Source organism: Ptychodera flava, chromosome 1 (assembly GCF_041260155.1).
Source record: "Ptychodera flava strain L36383 chromosome 1, AS_Pfla_20210202, whole genome shotgun sequence".
Classification (NCBI taxonomy): domain Eukaryota; kingdom Metazoa; phylum Hemichordata; class Enteropneusta; family Ptychoderidae; genus Ptychodera; species Ptychodera flava.
The window spans coordinates 29,634,428-29,655,036 of NC_091928.1; the positions used below are offsets into that span (position 1 = coordinate 29,634,428).

Sequence of the window (20,609 nt, forward strand, 5' to 3'; positions counted from 1 at the left end):
GTAGCTTCACATTAACAAAGGCACACGACCAAAGTTAATGTGACAAAATTTTGCCTTTGTAGTGATTGGAAAGCTACAAAACTGGTGGACAAGGAACATGCATCAAATGCTGAACTTGCTTCACAATTGCTTGACATCCATTTCAAATTTTTGGAGAAGCAATATTTATCAACAAAAAATCTGCACAGCCCCAGACGGGGCGACCGATCCCCTACCTTGAAAAGGACACCAAATGAAACCATACGTACGCTAGCACAACTCATCAAGTAACAGCAACTTAACTGGCCCAAAGAAATTGAAGGAATTTTCACTTATCTAGGGAGTACTACCTGAGCACGACCCGCATATCGACCCCACGGACATTCGAAATTTCACTACTTTATATCGATACTCTACTGTTTCTCCGTTCTCTGGCCAGAAACCTCAGTTAAGTTTAAGCGGTAACGAGGGCAACATTACGTGTTTAACTGCTGAGCTACTTGCAATCCAAATTGTATCACAAAATTTCGACATTATTGTTCCCGGCAAATCAGTTCTGCAGTTCTGAAGAGCAGACGACACTTCAAAAACTTTGACGTCACAACTCCCAACTCTGTGTTTGTGCAGTTACAGAAACTTCGTCTCGTCGTTTTCCGTTCTTGGTAAGAATAATTTCACTTTCACGAACACAATTTCTGACAACGAAAACATTAACACATTACAATTTGCCAATCTTCAAGAAGAATTGAGTATCGGTGAACGCTGCTTCATACGAAGTGTTGAACTTGCGGCCAAGCTCGGCTGCAAATTCTGGAGTTTGAGGACAACACATATCGACGAGCCGAAGACGCACATTGTCGGCTCGGTTGGAAGGAACTGAAACCGGACCTATAATTTAATTTGGTACAGTGACTTGGTAAGATAACAGTACATTTTCTATTTGAACTTGTCGCATTATTTATTCTTTACTTATTGTTTCTCTGCAAAGTACCGCCAATACGATGTATATTTTGCGTTGTTCTAAAGTTTCAACCATTTTCCATTTACGTAGACAATTTTGAATTCTCTTCAGTGGGATCGTAACAATCTTTCAATTTAACTTTGTCAAGCGTAGACGTTTTGCTCTAAAAGTACAACCTGTTAAGTTGCATTAAATGAGTATAGGTTAACGTGCTAGAACTTTTTGTTTCTTGATTTCGAATCAAAATTTTTAGTGTTCAACATGGCAGTAGCGACCGCGGTACGTTCGAAGAATAAAGAGAAAACAGGAAATGTAAGTTATACATGGCATTGATCGGTAAATGAGAAATATTTAGGACATTTTTCACAAAATAGCAATATGACAAGCTAAACGGTACACCACTGGTAAAAAAGTCCTTCAAAGTAGCGTTCAAAAAACAGAAACGCACATCTGCATGCATTGTCATGCACGTTGTACTATATTTGTTGTGATTCTAGATCTGGATCTCATTTCAACGTTTGTTGCATAAATAGCGCAAATTCCCATAAAACAGCATTCTAAGAAGATCTTTGTTTTACTGTATTGGTTGTCAGTACCAAATATACTAGCTAGATGCTAGCTCAGAATAGAAAGGCTGAAGTGTTTTGTATGTTTATTGTCACTTTGTTTGTTCATTGTCCAAGTTGTTCACAGTGCTCTCTCTCTGTACAGCTTACAGGGACATCAAATACAAGTTCTGCTTAAATCCTTTATGACTTTTCAAACGAGTCTTTTTCATCATTTTTAATGCTTATTTACTTTAGTGGTCAAGTATCTTTCCGCAAGAACAGCTGTTAGAAACACAGTCAGCACTTTTTGTCAAGAAGCTCCTTGCTGTAGCTATTTCTAATATAACCTACCTACGAGCAATTTTCCCAGAACATGCCTTTGGAGATAGGTGCCTTGAAGGTATGCCTCCCAAGAATATATGTACTATCTATATGAGAATAATAATTTAATAATGCCTTTGCCTCTTCTCTATCAATCTCTCAGATTTTGCACATAAAAAGAAGTTGAATAGACTTTAAAATTCCAGTATTATCGGAAGTTAGTGTGTAATTTTACAAAAAACCCTTATCCTACTTGAAAAATTGTGATGGTTGAGAAGTTGTATCATATCAGAGCAGATGGAAAAAACAAACATAAACTTTGAAAATCTACAGTTCAGCTCTCGGTAAAAGACTTAGTTTTACGACTTATTTTTGTGTTTGATCTCTTTAAGTCTTGTTTTTACACTGTTAATTAACCTTTTCTAAGTTTGTCTTATAGATAGTAGTTACCAATTTTTTTTTAAAGAGCTTGGTACTCAGATGTCTGGATTTCATAAGTATTATTGTTTAGCCATTATATCTTTGTAGTGCACAGATGGTATCACGAATGTTCTGCTTGGTAATATTAATTGTCAACGATTTCAATAGTTAGGTCTAGCATGCTGATACTCCGTAATTGACAAAAGGTTTATTTTCAAATGTATGGTATCTATTTGTTGTAGATCTTAATTTGAAGATTCTCAGAGATGACAGTGCATGTCCTGGTGCCTGTAAACTTATCAAGTGGGTTAAAGGATGTTTTGATGCTCTGGATAAGAAATATGTAAGTTTAAATTATATCTTGTAAATTTTAAAACGTATACCTGTTACCTGTTAAAATTATTGAAAATTGCACTGATTATGTCGCAGCAGTGAATAAAAGCTTGACATCTTTTTAGAGTGTTTACACAGGAATTAGAGAAATACCCACTCCTGTGACAGTGTGTCATTTATATTTGATAAATTCAAAGGAGAATTGTAACGGTCACTGTATGTACTCATTTCTTCTATATTTTGCTTTATGCACACAGCTACGAGCTGTCATTCTTGGGTAAGTTCACCTTTTTGATAAAATTTTCAAATCACTCTGAAATATGGACAATGCCATGCATGTGTAAGAAACTAGAAACTGAAAGTATAGCATTTGGAGTTTTTCAAAAAAACTATAAAGATTAATATACTTTTGCGCTCACTAATTTCCAGGGTTCTCAAAAATTTTTGAAGTAGGCGGAAAATTCAGAAAAGTAGGCGGTTAGCTCTGTGTGCAACCAGGTTCCCTGGGCGGGCGGGGGGTGGTGGGGAACAGTTCTGAGCAATTTCATGCATTCTTATACAGTGTATAAAATGCTATTCAAACATACACACAGGGGGAGGGTTTCAGGGAGGGGGTCCCCTCCCTGTGTGCAAGAAATTTTTAAAATTTGAAGACATTTTGTAGTAATTTCATGCCTTCTTGTACTGTATGAAGAGTGTTTAGGATTATTTTTAAATTTGAAGACATTTCTGAGCAATTTCATGCATTCTTATACAGTGTATAAAAGGCTATTTCAACATACACACAGGGGAGGATTTCTGGGACGGGGTCCCCCGTCCCTGTAGACAAGAAATTTTTAAATTTTGAAGATATTTTGGAATTATTTTATGCATTCTTGTACAATATTAAAGACCATTTCAGCATACAGAATAATCATTATCATTGCCAATTAAAACATGTTTTCAAGGGATAAAGTTTAAAACAAAGTCAGAAAAATTATTTGATATCACTCGGGCCTGTCAACTGCATTAAGTTGACAAGGATAATAGCAAAATTTCACCAGACTGTTGTGTAGAATTATGTTTAGCTCATGACTTGAACAAACATTTTGAATTACAACATAGAATGGGGCGTAGGGTTTTCACAACCCAGATAACGATCCGCTAGAATCCTGACCAGTCTTGCCTTACAAAGTGTTTTACTGTTTTAAATAAAATTGATTGAAGATACAGTAAAATCAAACAGTTTATTCAATTCAATGAATTATAGGAACACAATTTTCAGTGATTTTAATTCACTGTACTAATTTCACAATAAAACGAATCCGCGAGCTGATTATTGTTTTTTTGCTGATGTTGATATAATTGAAAAAGAGAGCTAAATTTCAGAGCTCATGTTTGATAAAACCTCAAACTAACGACACTGAACGCCAGCCTGTACTACACCGTGTGTGTACAAAGCACCGGTAGTCAATTGTAACACAGTGCACACAACGTGATATCGGTCGACCTGAAATTTGACACCGTGGTCGACATAGCGTTTCAAAAGTACGAAAAGTGAGACCAAGTAATTTTTGTTTATTTAGATTTGATCTAAACCTCCCAAAACCAACAGACAAAGTCAGAAAATCAAAGTTTTCAAGCGTCGACTTTCTCTTCCGCGATGCACACAACCACGGCCCCTCCACAAAACGCGATGTCGATCGACTTGAGTTGAATATTGACATCGTGATCGACCATGCATGGATTGACGTGGCGTTTCGAAAGTATGAAAACTAGAGACTCAGTAACTTGTGGTCGCTTTAGATTTGATCAAAAACCTACCAAACCCATCAGACTAGGCCCTACTCTTACGCAGAAAACCAAAGCTCTCAAGCGTCGACTTTCTCTTCCGCGTTTGAGCGAAACAAAAGTCGGCTTCATTCGGAATGGTCGGCTATTCGCGGGCATAACGTCATTGTATGTTAGTCCAATTTTCGGCTATACCCGATGTGAACGTCGGAATAATTCGGGCTGTGATCGGGCGAGCGAGGTTGACCTAGAGAGCAACAACACGTTCGCTGATCGCGGTACTACAGTGATAGCAACAAGTTCACCGCGTAAATTGCTAGAGTACATATAGCCACATCGGCCCTTCTGAAATATTATCTGCGGCTTGCAAGACCACAAAAAATCTAATTATTGTTATCAAAATCAGAATTTCCATGCCAGAGAGCGAAACAGTGCTGAAAACAGCTGTGAAAAGTAGCCGGCCAAACTACGAAAGTAGCCGGTCAATTTGGCCGGCATCCGGCTAAAAATGAACACGCTGAATTTCCCCATTTTCCTGTGGATCACTGAATAACCAATGTACCCACTTTTTAGGAAATTAATATTTAAGATCATTTTTGTTTTAAAGTATGATGTGTCCAAAAATTTCCTTTTCTCTCACCAGATATTTGTCGATCCAGAAACTCCTGAGGTATGAGTCACTGTCATTCTGTTGAAAAATTTATTTTTGACAAAATGTGACATAAAATAGGTGTGACTTTTGGCTTATTTGGCCTTTCAACAAACCGGAAAGAAACAAAACTATTAAGAAAACTATTGAGAAAACTATTAAGACTGAGAAGGTCATGATTACTGTTCTAAAAATGTCTTTCTGAACAATGGTTGATCTACAGTAGATACCTAAAATAAACCTGAGTGATGCAGATCAAATGTTGCTAATTTTTGAATAGATGAATAAGTATTTGTCCAACTCCAAATTGAGCTGAGTCAGTTGTGTAACAAATATTGATATATTTACAGAGTTTGATTGAATCCTACACATTCAAATTTGATTACCAAAACAAAGGAGGAATGACAATCTACAGGTAAGACAAATGTTAAATAAGGTAGATGCACCTCGGGGACAGACGTTCTGACTCTCAAACTTTTACAGTTCTTTTCTGATCTACCACTTGTGGGGGTTCATTTTGAAGCCCTTGGTGAAAAAAACTTTTTACCGGCTTACTTTTTAAAATTCAGAAATTTTGATATTTCTCCATACAGTTAAGACAGGGATGGCGGCCATTTTGAATTTCAAATATCGGTAAATCTTTGGTAATTTGTTTCTCTAGTACCAAACTTTGCACGGTGACCCCCGATTTTTAGTTTTGATTTGGTAAGGGAATAATTGAAAGTCTCATTGAGGAAAGTTCTAGCCAGAGTTTAAGTCTTTCACTTTTGAGGTGCATACTACCTTAACTAATTTATTATACAGGCTTTTCATTTCATTTCAGAAATTGATAATCATGCAGGAAAAAATTCATAGGGCATTATTACAATAACTTGTAAGCAAATTGATTTCAATGAATGAAAATGAAGTTTTAGTGGATAGCTGTAAAACAGTATTATGTCTTCGCATGTCGTATAGTTTTATATCTTTACTTCATAAACTGATGCTCAAATGTGTAGTTTCTGTAGCATAAAATTTCTAATCATTAAAGTATTTTTCTTGGAAATGAAAAAAAGTTTCACGCTTTGTTGCATCAGACACAACTTTCTCTCTGTGTAAATGAGCCAAACAGTTGTTGTGTATAAAGTTTTGAAGACTTTTAAGTACAATCTAAAAACTGCCGATTAGCTTTCTTACTGTCATCACCAATTTCTTATTGGATTTAGTCCAAGAGCATTTTTCTGTCTTTCTGGCAGTCTGCCATTATTACCATAAAGAGATCAATAACATCTACTTTTGACTTTAAAAGCCAAACTTTTTATGCAATTTTGTACGCATTTCTCCCAATAGGAATGACAAGAAAGTAGCAAGTGCATACAGTGAAAGCCAAACCAAGAAAGCTACCATTATCCTGCTGAGAACAATCATTGTTCTGACACAGTCACTGAAATCACTGCCTGATAATGTCTTCATGACAATGAAACTTCTGTATTATGATGATTGTGAGTATTGGTCAATGAGCAAAGTGAATCTTTTTCTGCCAGAGTAACTTCATTTTCATATATCATTTTCAGAATAACCATAATTCAGTAGAGTGATCCCTTTGTGCAATAGTGATTATCAGTTTAGATCTGAAGGAATTGACCTGCATCAAATTGATTGCTTTTCTACTCCAGCTGTTGATGCAAAATTAGGATGATTTTGCATTTGCCATGGTATATTGCTGTTATCTAGTAATGCAAAAAACAAAATTACTCAAATACAAATATTGCTACCTGAAAGGTAACTTTTCAAGTTTGTGTTTCTGCTTAGTTACAAATTTAACTCTGCATTTGATCAGACAACAATCATGAAATTGGTAATTACTGCAGAGGAATTCCTAATTTTCTCTATTGACAAGATCCAATTGTATACCTTGTACCAATTAAACAAGTTTCATATACATCTAAATGCTGTTTTGCACAAAAAGTGATTTGAAACATTTAGTCTACCAGGGGAAAGTCTAGACTCAAATATTTTCATGCAAATTTACAATAATTTAATGTAGAATGTTTTTGCCCAATGCTTGCTTTGCATGTAGAGTCAGATTGTAAAACTAATGTAAGTACTACATACACTAGATGCAGTGAGGAAATGTCTTTTCTTGCTTTAAACAGTAACACCAGCAGACTATGAACCACCAGGCTTCAAAGCTGCAGAGTCTGATAAATTCAACTATGATATTGAACCAATGAACATCAAAGTTGGTGATGTCCAAACAGTAAGTACTAAGTTGTCACTCTTTAAAAAGGCCAAGTTATATTTATTTAAAAGTATTAAATCACTGGATTACACCATGCTATTGCATATTTTTGTTTTTCCATACTTGCATGTCTGCATACTAGTTGATAGAATACTAGCTCAGCACCGACTGTGGGTTATCTCCTAGCTTATTAGGCTGCATTCACAAATACTGGGTGTGATGGTGGGGGTGGTGGGGGCTAGAAGAATTCAAGGGAATTTTAAATTTTTTGAGGGTTTTGAAGGGATCCGAAAAAAGTTTTCAATAACGATTGCTCAGGCTCCCCCTCACTATTATTTGTGAATGCAGTCTAAGGAAAACATACAATCCAGTTTTTGCATGGACCTGTAGATACAGTAAGCTTTTCATGACTTATTTGGCACTTGTTCTGCAAGGAAGCTTGTAATTTCTTCATAGCTGTGTCAAAGCTCAAGGATCATACTTCAATATACAGAATAACCTTCACTAATTTTACCTTTTTATTTCTTTTCCTTCTCCATTTTCTCTTTTCATTATTCCAACGCTAGCCTTTCCACACGTAAGTGTTTGATCTTCTTGCATTTTTGAATTCAGAACAGTAACAGCAAAAAATACCCATGAAAAAAGCCACATATTGGCCCCAAAGACGAGAAGCAAAAAGAGCATACCTATTGCATTGTTGTCTTTTTTCATAAGTTGTTTCTGCAGGATCTTTTACCTTGATATAAAGTAATGCTCTTAACATCAGCTTCAGAATATCTGACATGGCATATTTTTTGACATGCAGTGACCCATTCTTCATGTCTATTGAATTTGGATTTTTGTTGTATCCTTGAAAATGTTCCAGTGTCAGGTTTTACTGAATACATATAATGTCTCTTGGTAACATAGCCCCTGAGAATATACTGGTATGAGTAGAGATTGGAAATTTTAAGTGTAATTTTACATTCATGTGGGTTAAAGTTTGGCAGCAATTACATGTACCTGTTGTCTCCAACAGTGTAAAGTTACGCATAACAACCGACGGATCACAGTTTGAAATGAAAGATGGAGAAGAAGAAGGAAAAGATGAAGATGAGGAAGTTGAAGATGTTGTAGAAGATGGAAATGAAACACTGGTCAGCACGTCAGGTCTGGACAAAGATGATGAAAAAGATGTAGACGAAGAGATGCAAGAGGTAAGGAATAATTGAACTTACCAGAGGAAACTGGTATAGTATTCTTGTTGATTGAGAGGGGCAGATAGATGTATCAGATTCTCATTAAATGTCATGAATCACTCCGTCTACTTGTGGCAATTGTCATAGAAAAGATTTATGAAAAAGAACTACAGGTACAGATATGGAAGGTTTAAATGTGGTGTTATGCTATATCAGTAAGTGACAAAACTATGCAGATGAGGGTTTTGGTATCTCAAGCCTTGGTAAATACTAAATGTTCCAAATATCTGTTCATGGTGCAAATATCTACCTTATTATTACTAAATGGATACTTGGTATTTGCCAGAGATATTCAACTGTTACAGTGTCAGTGTGAAGACAGTAAAATTTTGTTCGGGACAAATTAAAAATTTTTTGTTATAATCAGGTGACTTAAAAACACCTGCACTTGTTCCATTATGACAGTTTTCTAAATGTGATTGGACTGCCATGGCATTTTTTTAATCAATCATAATTTTCACTGATATATTATGCAGAATCCTCCCAAGTAAGAGCTAGGCCAGGAAGGAAAATGAAATCTTTCCTCGGAATCGCAGCTTCTAATTTGTTTTTGAAATTGCAACAAATACTCCTGCATTGCAATTATTTTACTTTTAGGGTATTTTTGATGTGCATATTTTTATTGTTTTTTTATTCTAGGAGAATGTGAAAATGCTCGGACTTTGTTCTCTCAACACTGCCTTTATGTTACAGTAATACCTCTATTATTGTGGACAGTTTGTAAAATCTAGAACTAGTCATCAGTGCAATTAGAAGATTTTGCTGATTTGTTAAAAAAATTAAAAAAATTGCTCACCCATCTGTAGCTTTCCAAATATTCTGCAGAACAAGGATTTTTTTCTCTTGCCTCATTGTGTTGGCTATATCAGAAGAAGTATAGACACGAAATTCTAGCTCTGATGTACTTTTGCATTGGATCATCTCAAAAAGTTTTTATTTTCATGAAAGGAGGAAGATGGAGTGGCCCTGGAACTTGAATCCCTCAATCAGGAATCACAGGAGGCATTGAAGACAGAAAAGAAGAAATCTGAGGAACCAGCAGTATGTGCTGATGTACCAATAGGAAGTCCTGCAAAACCAGGTAACACATTTGCACTTGGTACTGTTCACAATTTAATGGCACAGAAAGGTGATCAACTTCATCTCAGCACAAACTGACTCACTTGATTGAACTTCCAAAAAGGAACAACACAATTAATAGTCGTCATGTTAATAATTAATGCTTGGTACCTTAAATTCTATTTTGCCAACTGAGTGAGTCATAAAAGTCTAGGGTGGTGGAATGTATTTTCAATATTGCAGATTTCTAAGGGTAAAACACATAAGTTAAATTTTAGGTAATACAGGAATTTCATACCAGAAATGCCTAAAAGTTTATGAGTAAGTGTAGCTAGTTCCACAAACAAACAGAACTTTTTGCCATAAAAGCAATCATTTCAGTGATAAAGATATTTATAAAGTCACTTTCTCAAACTCTTGCTGTGGTCAGAAGTCGACACTTTACCCACAATGCCTTCCACTGTCATGTCATTTGCACCTGAACACAAGGCAAAAGATATGTAAAGTAGAGAGAATTCAATATGCAGGAAGCAGGGATTTACGACTATATACAGCAGCTGAAATCTATCATCATGAATTATTTTATGAAAAATTTCCTGACGTTGATATAAGGAAGGGGTCTGCAATGTACATTATCATATTGTTAAAATAATGCATTTTTATCATTTTATTGCATTAAATACTCTTTAGTTGGATAAACAATTCAATAACAAAAATGAATCATGGAATTTTTTCTGTTTGAAGGAGCTAGAGAAACAGCTTCAACACCAGCATCACAGGTCAGTAACTTGGATAATGATGAGCAGTGTATAACCAGGTGTCCCTGTGGATGTAATGAGGTGAGTCACAGATATCTCAACTTAACAGTATTCAGATCTCATTTCACAGGAACCTTCAAATGGTGGCAGTGTTCCAACAACTCTGATGAAACGATAATAGGAACAATATTATGATTCTCTCAAAACTTTCTAAGAATGGGTTTTGTCGTACAGATCAGTATTGTGTATTTGGCTCACTTATGGACGACAATAAAAAGATGAGCATTATGAAACCACCTGTTGATATGTTATTTTGTAAGTGTTATGATACATGTATGTCAGTATAGTAAAAGGCAAACATCAAAATATATTTTAGGCATGACATATACTTGTTTCATAAAATCATTGTGTCGTAATTTGTCAAATTCTGTGCGTCATACGTCATGTATAAGAACACAATGTGAGTGGTGAAATTTTTCAGAACAGTTACTTTTAAATCAATTGTAAAAGGGAAAGTACTGGTATGTAAGTATTAAAAATTCAACTTGTGAGTTATGAATTCTTTTTCTAATGTATCACAATGGTTCATGGGTGTAAATCTACTGCTAAAAATATAGCACATTTCAACCACCTGTTGATTTGTATTGTTGACAAAAATGTTTCGAAGATGTAAATGTGGCTAAGTTTTCCCGCTGTGTCACTGTAACAGATTGACTTATAACTAAATCAAGTAACTCTTGTTCATGACCATGCAAGTCTTTTATGTGGTGAAAAATGTCATTAAACAACTTTTTAACAAGTGTTACTGCAGTATCTGTAAACTGGATGGTAATTCTGTAAATACTCTCCCTGAACCACTTTCCACAGTCAGATGTTCGAAACTTTGTCATCAAGTACATAGCCGAAATGTGATTTTCAAGAGCACAATGTGTAATGTTATTTAAACATAATATCAATCATGCATTGGCAGTGATTTGAATGTAAGCATGATTAGTTTCTCCACATCTTCCCAATAGAAATTTTGCTATTACTTTCTCTGTCACTTTCATTTGAAGGAGGATGGGTTGATGATAAACTGTGAAGCCTGTAACTACTGGCAACATGCCATTTGTTTTGGAATGCTGGAAGAAGATGAAGTTCCTGATGTCCATATCTGTGATCTCTGTGCTGATGTGAGTGTTAGTAGTTTCCTAGTAACCATGGTTACAAACAAACACTTTGAGAAATAGATCAATTTCTCAAAAAAAATGGCTTATTTCATTAGAAAGTAAAATATCTACAGAGTCTTGACAAAGCATCACTATAATCCTGTCTTGTTGTCTCGATCGGTATATTATTATATTCTTTGAATTTCTCTGACATTTGTGACAATGGCATGAAATTCCCTTAGATTGATTAGCATGATAGTATTAAGTGAAAGGTTCTAACCTGTACATTTAAATTACCTTTGTTATATTCAAGCAGGATTAATACATTTGTAGTAAATTTAGCCATGTGTTTAGTTCTGAATATTTCACATCTATAAAAATATAGGATTTAGGGAACTTGATCAATAATACTCAAATGCATGAGGTCTATAAACTTTGAATATTTATCAACATTGTAGCAAAAGGTATTCAACTACCCTATCTTAAAAACCAAAGGATTGTACACAAGTTTGATAAGAAGGGGTGTCACTGTAGATTTTTTTTTTCAATTACTATTAGGCTAACATACCTGATAGAAAACCAACTGATTATACCCTGTATGGAATGAAGCCAGTCAACATCCAAGCCATGTGTTTGTGGCGTAGAGCACTACTGGCCTGCACTGAGATCAACCGACTCATTGTACCACAATTTGCTAAAAGACTAGGAGTTGAAATCAGTGTGGCTCATGGACTGGTCAACCGACTGCAGAAGGAGAAATTTGTCATTGCACCCAATAAAGGGAAAAGGTAGTCATATTCAACAATGCTCACTGGTTTTAGTTTCAATTGTTAAAGGAGTTTGCAATGATATCCCTCAAAACAGATTTCATAGATTATTCATAAGAGAATAGCAAGCAAGTTACTTCCTACTGTGAAATTTTTATCCAAAGAAAGTCTGAATGATAATAAAACTCTTAAAAAAAAGGTATTTTCACATATTGTGTGTTTATTTATTAATTCATTTTTCTTTGTTTTTAGGCTTGGTAAGATAGTAAGGAAAGAGAAAGTCTTGGAAGAAGGTTACAAAATGTACTGTAAGAGAGCTAGTACACCAGAGGAAGCCGAGGAAATGATGGAAACCAAGGAAAATTCACCAAAGCAAGACTCTCAGAGACCGCAAGAAAGGGATTCACAGAAAAGGAAACAAGATGATGAGGTTATTTGATAAACATTAAAGTTTATACGTAATTAGGAATTGATCCATGAATGTCAGTTGAACTATAGCAACTGTTGAATGATATTAAATATTATCTCTAATTGGTTATTAGTTTTGACTGTGTACAACAAAAGAAACCCCATGCACACAGAGATGAGGACACTTTATGCATTTATTATGTGAACTTTGCCTGTCTTAGTGCTTGACTACTTTTTAAAATATCCATACTGCAAAATTGCATCGCCTGTTCCTGTTCTTATGTAATCATTCATTACACCAGTTTTCTTGGTTTCAACAAATTCATATTCCAAAATAGCAATCATAAAATATGACTTAACACCTTTGTAATAGGTCAAATAAAAAGTATGATTGTTGTTCTTTCTCGGCAGTTTAAATATTCCCTTGGGTGAATATGCTTGTGTCTGAAATTCCCCTGTAGTACACCAATGGCATTGCATGAACATTGATAACTGTTCATGAAATGCAAGCTCAAGCTAAAACCAATCCCTTGAGTGAATAAATTGTACTTCAACTGAAAGTCGTTCTCACCTCAAAAATGAAAGTCTCTGACTTTTGCTCAAACTTTTGTCAAGCAAACTTACAATCATTCTGTTTTAAAAATTTGGAGTTACCAAACAAATTTTGGTACAAGAGAAACAAATTACTAAATATTTACTGATATTTGAAATTCAAAATTGCTACTACCCCTGTTATAACTCTATGGAGGAAAATAAAGTTTCTGGATTTTCACAAGATTAAGTCAGTGAAAATTTTTGTACTCCATAAGCTTCACAACGAGTCACAACGTGTGGTACACCACAATGGTATTATAAAAAAGTTGAGAGTCAGAATATCTGTCCCTAAGGCACATTTTACCGTAAACTTGCGTTGGATTGAAACCAACTTAGAGGACAATTTTGGTAATAAATACCAAGACATTGTAATGCATTGGTTCTTCCTCGGAGTACTAATCTGTTATCTCACTTTACAGATGGAAGAATTGGCACAGAGAGCATCAACAATGGACGTGTCAGGAAAACCTGGCCATGGCAGGAAAGTAGAAAAGCCAAAGAGACTTCAGGAACTCATATCACAACGACAGGTAAGCACTTCATGAAGACTTAACAGCTAATGTTTTCAAACTTGTACTGCTAAGGTATATTTTTGCAAACAAAGAATTGGCATAGAAAGCATCAACAATGAATGTTTCAGGAAAACCTGGCCATTTAATCATTTGGATTCATTTACAATCCAGATTTCATATTCAATGTAGCCTTTTCTGGGATTTTAACTTTTGAAAAGAGTATATGAAAACAAACAAATGATTTCACCGTTGACTTTCAAAAATCAACGTAAAATACCACTTATTGCTGAGGCTAATGATGCTTTAATGGCTCAGTGTAAGAATAACTTATGCAAAAAAAATTTGACTTTATACGTCAAGCCAATTTTCATATACCTGCCTGTGCAGTCATTCAATCACAAAAAACCTTAAAATTGCAAATTTAGGGTACATTAACTTCCGTGCTATACTCAGTTCGTTACCACTCTAAATTTGGAGGGTCGTTTGCGCAATCGCAGATTGGATGACCTCGGTGAACTTTGATATGCGCATGCGTATTCAATCCCAGAATGCATCAAACAGATTACAGTGGGAATCTATGTACGTACGTGTTGCCTACGTTATCTGACGCGGAAATGGACGATGACCGGCCACAGTGCAGCCGGGTAACGAATTACAGTCAACTCGCACCTTTCCCAACCCGCCCAGAACCAACTTGCCCAATTCCAACTCGCCCGATGCCAAGTTGCTCGTTGTTTGAGATGTAGTTGTAGATTCCATCATGTAGATTCCTCCATGATTCCATGTAGGCCCCTACGCAAACCCGATGGCCCGAGGCCAGCTAGCTCTGCCTATGTGGTGGGAGGCCGTATAACGCCGATAACACACAGCCCTGCCATGCAGAGCTAGAGGCCAGCTATTTTCATGCCGAGCCAGTAACTCGTAAAAGACGGTCCTACTGTTCCTAAAGACATGAGCCAGTAACTGCAGTAACTTTCCCTATACGTAAAGAACCGAACGAAATTTATTCTTTCAAGAGATTTGCAAAACATGAAATTCGCAAATAAAAACTTTTCCGCGTTGGCACATATTTCAAGCCCTAGCCGCACCTATGGTTCTCAATGTTAGAAATATTTGTTGTAGGCTGTTTTAAGAAATAAAACTTTTTTACGTACCAAGTACTCATAAAAATTGCAAAATAGTATCGGGCGAGTTGGAATCGGACGAGTTGGAATCGGGTAAATAGGTTGTTTACACACCAATTTTAAGCTGATTTAGACCTAAATGTTCGCTTTGCCGTACATTTTCGTCCGTGTTCATAACTGAGCGCCCATTCATTGGTAAATTCCCGGGGACAATTCATTGGTATTATCACTGTATGTACTATAATGATGAAGTTTCGGAATGCGAATTAAGTTGAACTTGAAGGCGACGTGCAAAGTAACTGATTTCACTCCGTGCCCAATGTGTCTAGGTCGGTTCTGAATGTGTGACATACACGTGTTTGACTAACACAGTAACAGCAGTGTATCTGTATTAAAACCTGTATCTCGAGCATGCTGAAGCTTAACATATTTACGATGTGGTTTAACTTTATAAGGGACAGTGGAAAGTACGAAGTCAATGTCAACCCTACCCACGTACTGCCCTAGTGTGGGCTATTTGGAAATAATCTTATGAAGTTTGATAAATGCCTCAACCCCGGGAAAGACAACTTGGAAACATTCAGTCAATAATGATAGCTCTTTATCAAAAATCTGCACTTCCAAAGTCTTTGAACCATCCACAGTTCGGCGATCATCAATTTCGCTGGCTTGACCAGGCTAAACGAATACAATTTGGAAGGGTAACCGATTTTCAAAAATGTCCCCCAACGCCCCCATCAACGTAGCTCAGTGAACTGCCAACCTTAGTTCATCTATATTTATCAATTGAATAACTTGAATGACATTGCTCACAAACACATAAGTACGCGAAAATGGGACATTTTTGAACTGCAGGTGCTTGACCTGTGTCACTGCCGATACTGAAAACATTGAGGTCACGATCGCACTACGTCAAACAGAAAGCTCGAAAAGTTGGCAAATTACGACTTATCATGCTCTCTTTGCTGCCATGATGTTGTAGTGAGTTTAATCATGAGGTTAACCACGACCGAATTTTTCCTAACTTGGCCTTGCATAGCGTTAAAACAAAGGCCGAAATTAGCCGATGTCAAAATCAAAACACGAAGACTTCGAAGTCAGTGACGTAATCGAGTTGAGATCTGGGCATGCGCAGTCGTTCGAAAACGACCCTCCAAATTTAGAGTGGTAACGAACTTACACTGATAATTTTCAGCATTGCTAGAAAGCTCATGCAATTCATCAATTTCACAATAATTTATTGTCAGCTAACATTCTGTTATTACTTTTTCAAGTCTTTTGATGTGTAGAGTTGTATATGGTCATGGAAAACTAGAAGTTGAATTCCATCAGATTGTTCTGTTTGTCAATGTTCATGCCAGAACTGACAATCACTATATTCATAATTGTAACTCAACATTATTTCACAGGTCCGTCACAGTCCGCGGCTGCAAAAACGCAAGTTTGAAGAGAGCAGGAAGATAGTGTCTACTGCTGATCATGTAAGTATGAACAATAAACCAAACACTTTTGAGCACATCCATCTTTTGCTAGAGGTTTTGGATGCAGTAAGAAAAAATCTTTGCATGGTTTTCAAAATTCTATCAGCAAACCACGATTTGTTTTCTCTTAATTAGCAATATGTTTCAGTGCCTTACTGTAAAACTCTGTGCTTCCACAGTAAGTTGAAAGATATTTGCAGGAACAAGTTTCATTTGCTTGTTGAAGTATTCACAGAATATGTGTATATATCCATAATAACACAGTAACTTCAAAGTCTTATAAATATTTTTTTTGTACTCCTGGCTATAGGTCACACTTATAGACAGAATTCCATTGATTCTAATAGATAAAAAAGGTTAATATCTGTGACACTGTTGAACAACATTATAATTATGTATCTAGTCAGTATTATATGTATTATATATGTTTGTCATTGTGGAATATGTCACATACATGTATACTAAATTTAGTTTTAGTTATCCATTTCAGCTTAACATACCAATCATGTGATTACTGTAATATGAATGGAATCATATTGATATTACTTTGAGAATGAGTTTAATTACTGTACTTTTTGTCACATTACAGTCAGAGTATGAGATCTCCAACAGCCAAGATATGGATGACTTCTCGATGAACAGAACCAGTAAGAGACGTAAAGCAAGTACCGTTACCAGAACTATCATGGTCTAGTAGCAAAGTTAGCTTTTTCATGAAAGTTAATCCATGAGATGACTTCAGCTTAAGTTTTGGAAGAAATATCTCACAATTCATTGTTTTATGAAGCTCATGAGTTCAATGGACCAAGTCATCTTTATTCTTGCCTTACCTTTATATCCTTCGTTTTTCATCTTTTAATTTAATAACAGACACCCTGTGATATAAGTAATTGAGGTATTAATATTTTAGTTGCAAAATTGGATTGACGGCAGACTTCTTTCAGTATAGCCAATGACATAGTTGTTTCCAGTGAGCAGAAGTAAATGAATCTCTGCTTGCGTTTAACATATAACAAAAGCATGTCAAAAGATTGAGAGTGTCACATTTGCAACCAGATATTGTCAAGGTTAGTTGTTTGAATATTTATGATCAGTGCATGGAAAGCCAAAAGCAGTGTGTTAAGTATATACATTTAATATTCATTGATATGTTTGAAAGACGCATAAATTTAAAATGTCTCCTCACTACAGTATGTTTAGACTTAGGAAATAGTGTTAGTTTTAAAGCGCTGTAATGTTGGATAACTTGCTGTATATTCTCCTTCAAAACATTGTTTTTAACGTGATCACTTGGAAACTAGATGTAAATTAAACTATTTAAGATATTCTAAATTATTTATCTTGAACTGAATTTACTACAAAATTTTTTAACTTACTTGAGTTAAAGTTTAGTAGTTGTAAGATCTTTGTAATAAAAAAGATTCATGTTAATTTATTAGATCCTTGCATTTTAGCAAGACATGCTAAATTTCATATGTAATACAGAAAAAATGCATTCATATCTAATTGTTTACCTACTTTGAGAAAGAAATAGAAGTTTCACTATTTTGAATGGAAAGTTTGTGATTTGAACTTCCTTTTTGTCGGATTTCATAGATATTGGTTGGTTGAATAAGTGAAACACATATTCATGGTGTTCACATGTGAACACCACTTTATTGCTCTAAATAAAAGTGTATGAAAAAACTCAAAGCACAATGACAAAAATCATTTGAAAAGTATGAGCGTTTCTCACTATGTTAATATTCTCATTGCGACATAGATATTACAAAAAAATTACTTTGTAAAGTGTATTAAATCAAAGAATTGTTTCCAAGAAAAAGAAATCAGCATTATGTAAGCATTTTTGCAATATATGCAAAACAATTTTGTGTGTATATTTATGTTTTCATTTAACCATAATGTAAAGTTTAACAAGCTATCAAATTTTAGTTCAAAGTTCTAAAATATTGTGAGCCACACACTTCTCTTGAAATATTGCAAACTACATGATATTCAAAATAAAACATTTGTTTCTTGTTGATATGTTAGTGTTTGTCATCGTTTGATATCCTGTTTTAGCGCTTTTTGATGTTTGTAATTGTAGATGCCTCAAACAGGTCTGACAGCACAATCTTCTGTAATCATCACTGAAGAAAGTACATCTCAAGTTAACAAAGGAAGAGCAAGCCAGTTTCACTTCTTGCTACTTTTCAACGAGAATACTTTCATCTCATTTCCCAATGCAAACTGTTAATCTGAAAAATATCAACCGGTAACAGTTTACTCTCTCAGTTGATTACAGAAGATCATGCTATCAGTAAAAATGGTGCAGCAGTTAGTACAGCTGTTGCTGCTTGATAATAAGAAAGTTCAGCTGGTCAGAAACAGTGTTTTGAATTTTTCATCCTCATTTCAACAAACTACAAGTTCAATGAAACTGGAGAAATAAGTATATCTTTGATGACAAGTTATAACTTGGCTTGGAACATTGGCTGCAATTCAGTGATGTTGTTTTATGTGGCATGTAGAAAAGTTATGGTAATGCTGCTTAATTCTTTCATTAATGCCTTTTTAGGTCAAACAAAGTTTTAAATATATTTTTGTAAACTAACAAGCGACCTAATGGCCAATACAGCTTACTGTGTTATGTAGAGAATAACTTTGTGACACATGTGTTGATGAAGAAGGTGGTAATCTTTGACAGCTGATTTCACGATGGCCTGATAAAAAATGTCAAAAATAGCTGCAAAAATGCACAAAGATTTCATCATAATTTCAATATATCACATAATAAGGATCATCCCTGACAGCATGTCAATCAAAGCTATGAGACAAGTAGTTTTTTGAGAGACAAATGTTTTGAGCAAAAATGCAAAATTGCCCCCAAAATACAAAATTAAAGATTTAATCATGATTTCAATATATCATATTGAGATAACCACTAGGAATCTGTATACCAAATATCAAAAATATCTGACAAGCAGTTTTTGAGAAACATTTTTTGACCGAAAATGGCAAAAATTGCCACAAAAATACAAAATTGCAGATTTCATCATTATTTCAATACATTAAAATGAAGATAACCCTAGGAATCTGTATGCCATATATCTAAGCTATTAACATCTCGTTCCTTAATAAGTGTCAAACTTATGGATGGCTTACCAACTCCACTTTCTGTTCCTGGGGAAGCTATTTATCCTACAAGTTTCCTCCACTCATCTTTTGATCCATGTGGTTACATTACTGCTGCATATCAGCTCACACAGTATATTTTCCTCAACAGTTTTTCTTTTTTTAATCTATCGATCATCTTTTTGACCAGGTCTGTAAACATCCTGCTGCTTTGAAAGCAAATCTCGTTCGTAAAAAAGTGAATATCACATTCTTTGAGTAATTCAATTTCATAGTTGAAAGTTCCACAAACAAATAGATCAATTCATCATTCAAATGTTTATGGAACATACTCATAATCGCTTATTCTATGCAGTGTAGGGGGAAAATAAAAAGTGTTAAATTGACCATCAGCAAGTCTTAATAATTTTTCACCACAAAATCGTTCAATAGTAGATAGATAAAGGAAAAAGAAGAGATTGATTCTACTCGCTCATGTGTCTTGCACCTTCCCCGTTTCTCCGCACTCAACTAGACTTGGTACAAGTCTGTGAATAAAAAAATAGTATTTTGATAAAATTCAAGCTTAGGGGAGATGGACACAGCATGACAAACACAAAACCATGATCAGAAGCAGATGGCAGTCTAGAGCCTGTACGATACAGGTTTGATCTACATCCCGGATCTACTACATACGATACGATACGATATGATACGATACTAGAAACTTCAGTACTTAATGCAGAATGAATATGACTCGGCAGCCCATTCCACAACGTAACGGCAGCATATGAAAATGAATAATCACCATAAAACTTGAGTCATGTCTGCGGAAGTTTGAGAGATAATTCATCTCCTGAATGGAGAGATGGAAGGGTAATTCCTGCATTCGATGAGTGCATGATGCAGTCAGTCAGGCACAGAATTATTCAGAGCCTTGTAGTTGAGGAGTAAAATCTTTAATTTAATCCAGTGGAATATGATCAGAATAGGAGATATGTTTTCTTGTTTCCTCACCTGTGCAATTAAATGTGCAGCAGAGTTTTGTATTCTCTGTAATAAATCTACGTTCACCAAAAAAAAACGGGGGGGGGGGCCTTGAGGAATTCAGGGGGATTCGAAAACTTTGGGGGTCGTAGAGGGGGACTTGAAAGTGTTGCTCTATCTATAGTGGTAACCGTAAATTCTTTTGGTTCCCCTGTACTTTTTACATTTTCTGATTTCA

The 20,609-nt window shown here is 35.4% G+C and overlaps 2 protein-coding genes across 2 annotated transcripts; both read left to right on the top strand.

The window, feature by feature from the left end:
- The first annotated feature begins 251 nt into the window (after positions 1 to 251).
- LOC139143896 (HORMA domain-containing protein 1-like) lies at positions 252 to 7,841 on the top strand. Its single transcript, XM_070714493.1, has 10 exons — positions 252 to 895; positions 1,194 to 1,252; positions 1,744 to 1,888; positions 2,472 to 2,572; positions 2,820 to 2,839; positions 4,975 to 5,002; positions 5,332 to 5,396; positions 6,311 to 6,462; positions 7,117 to 7,220; positions 7,815 to 7,841. The coding sequence occupies exons 2-10, from the start codon at positions 1,202 to 1,204 to the stop codon at positions 7,839 to 7,841; spliced, it is 693 nt and encodes a 230-aa protein (XP_070570594.1). The 5' UTR covers positions 252 to 895; positions 1,194 to 1,201.
- Positions 7,842 to 8,183: 342 nt separating this feature from the next.
- Positions 8,184 to 17,101, top strand: LOC139134805 (uncharacterized). The gene is made up of 9 exons (XM_070701863.1): positions 8,184 to 8,398; positions 9,389 to 9,521; positions 10,244 to 10,338; positions 11,313 to 11,429; positions 11,964 to 12,193; positions 12,425 to 12,602; positions 13,594 to 13,704; positions 16,220 to 16,291; positions 16,881 to 17,101. The coding sequence occupies exons 1-9, from the start codon at positions 8,261 to 8,263 to the stop codon at positions 16,983 to 16,985; spliced, it is 1,179 nt and encodes a 392-aa protein (XP_070557964.1). The 5' UTR covers positions 8,184 to 8,260; the 3' UTR covers positions 16,986 to 17,101.
- Positions 17,102 to 20,609: the final 3,508 nt, after the last annotated feature.

Excerpts from the sequence above, each read along its gene's own strand:
- LOC139143896 (XM_070714493.1), top strand. The coding sequence starts at position 1,202 with ATGGCAGTAGCGACCGCGGTACGTTCGAAGAATAAAGAGAAAACAGGA. Across the intron at positions 1,889-2,471 it reads TGGAGATAGGTGCCTTGAAG|ATCTTAATTTGAAGATTCTC; the intron begins GTATGCCTCCCA and ends TATTTGTTGTAG. Across the intron at positions 7,221-7,814 it reads AAGTTGGTGATGTCCAAACA|AACAGTAACAGCAAAAAATA; the intron begins GTAAGTACTAAG and ends TTTTGAATTCAG.
- LOC139134805 (XM_070701863.1), top strand. The coding sequence starts at position 8,261 with ATGAAAGATGGAGAAGAAGAAGGAAAAGATGAAGATGAGGAAGTTGAA. Across the intron at positions 13,705-16,219 it reads AACTCATATCACAACGACAG|GTCCGTCACAGTCCGCGGCT; the intron begins GTAAGCACTTCA and ends ATTATTTCACAG. Across the intron at positions 16,292-16,880 it reads TAGTGTCTACTGCTGATCAT|TCAGAGTATGAGATCTCCAA; the intron begins GTAAGTATGAAC and ends GTCACATTACAG.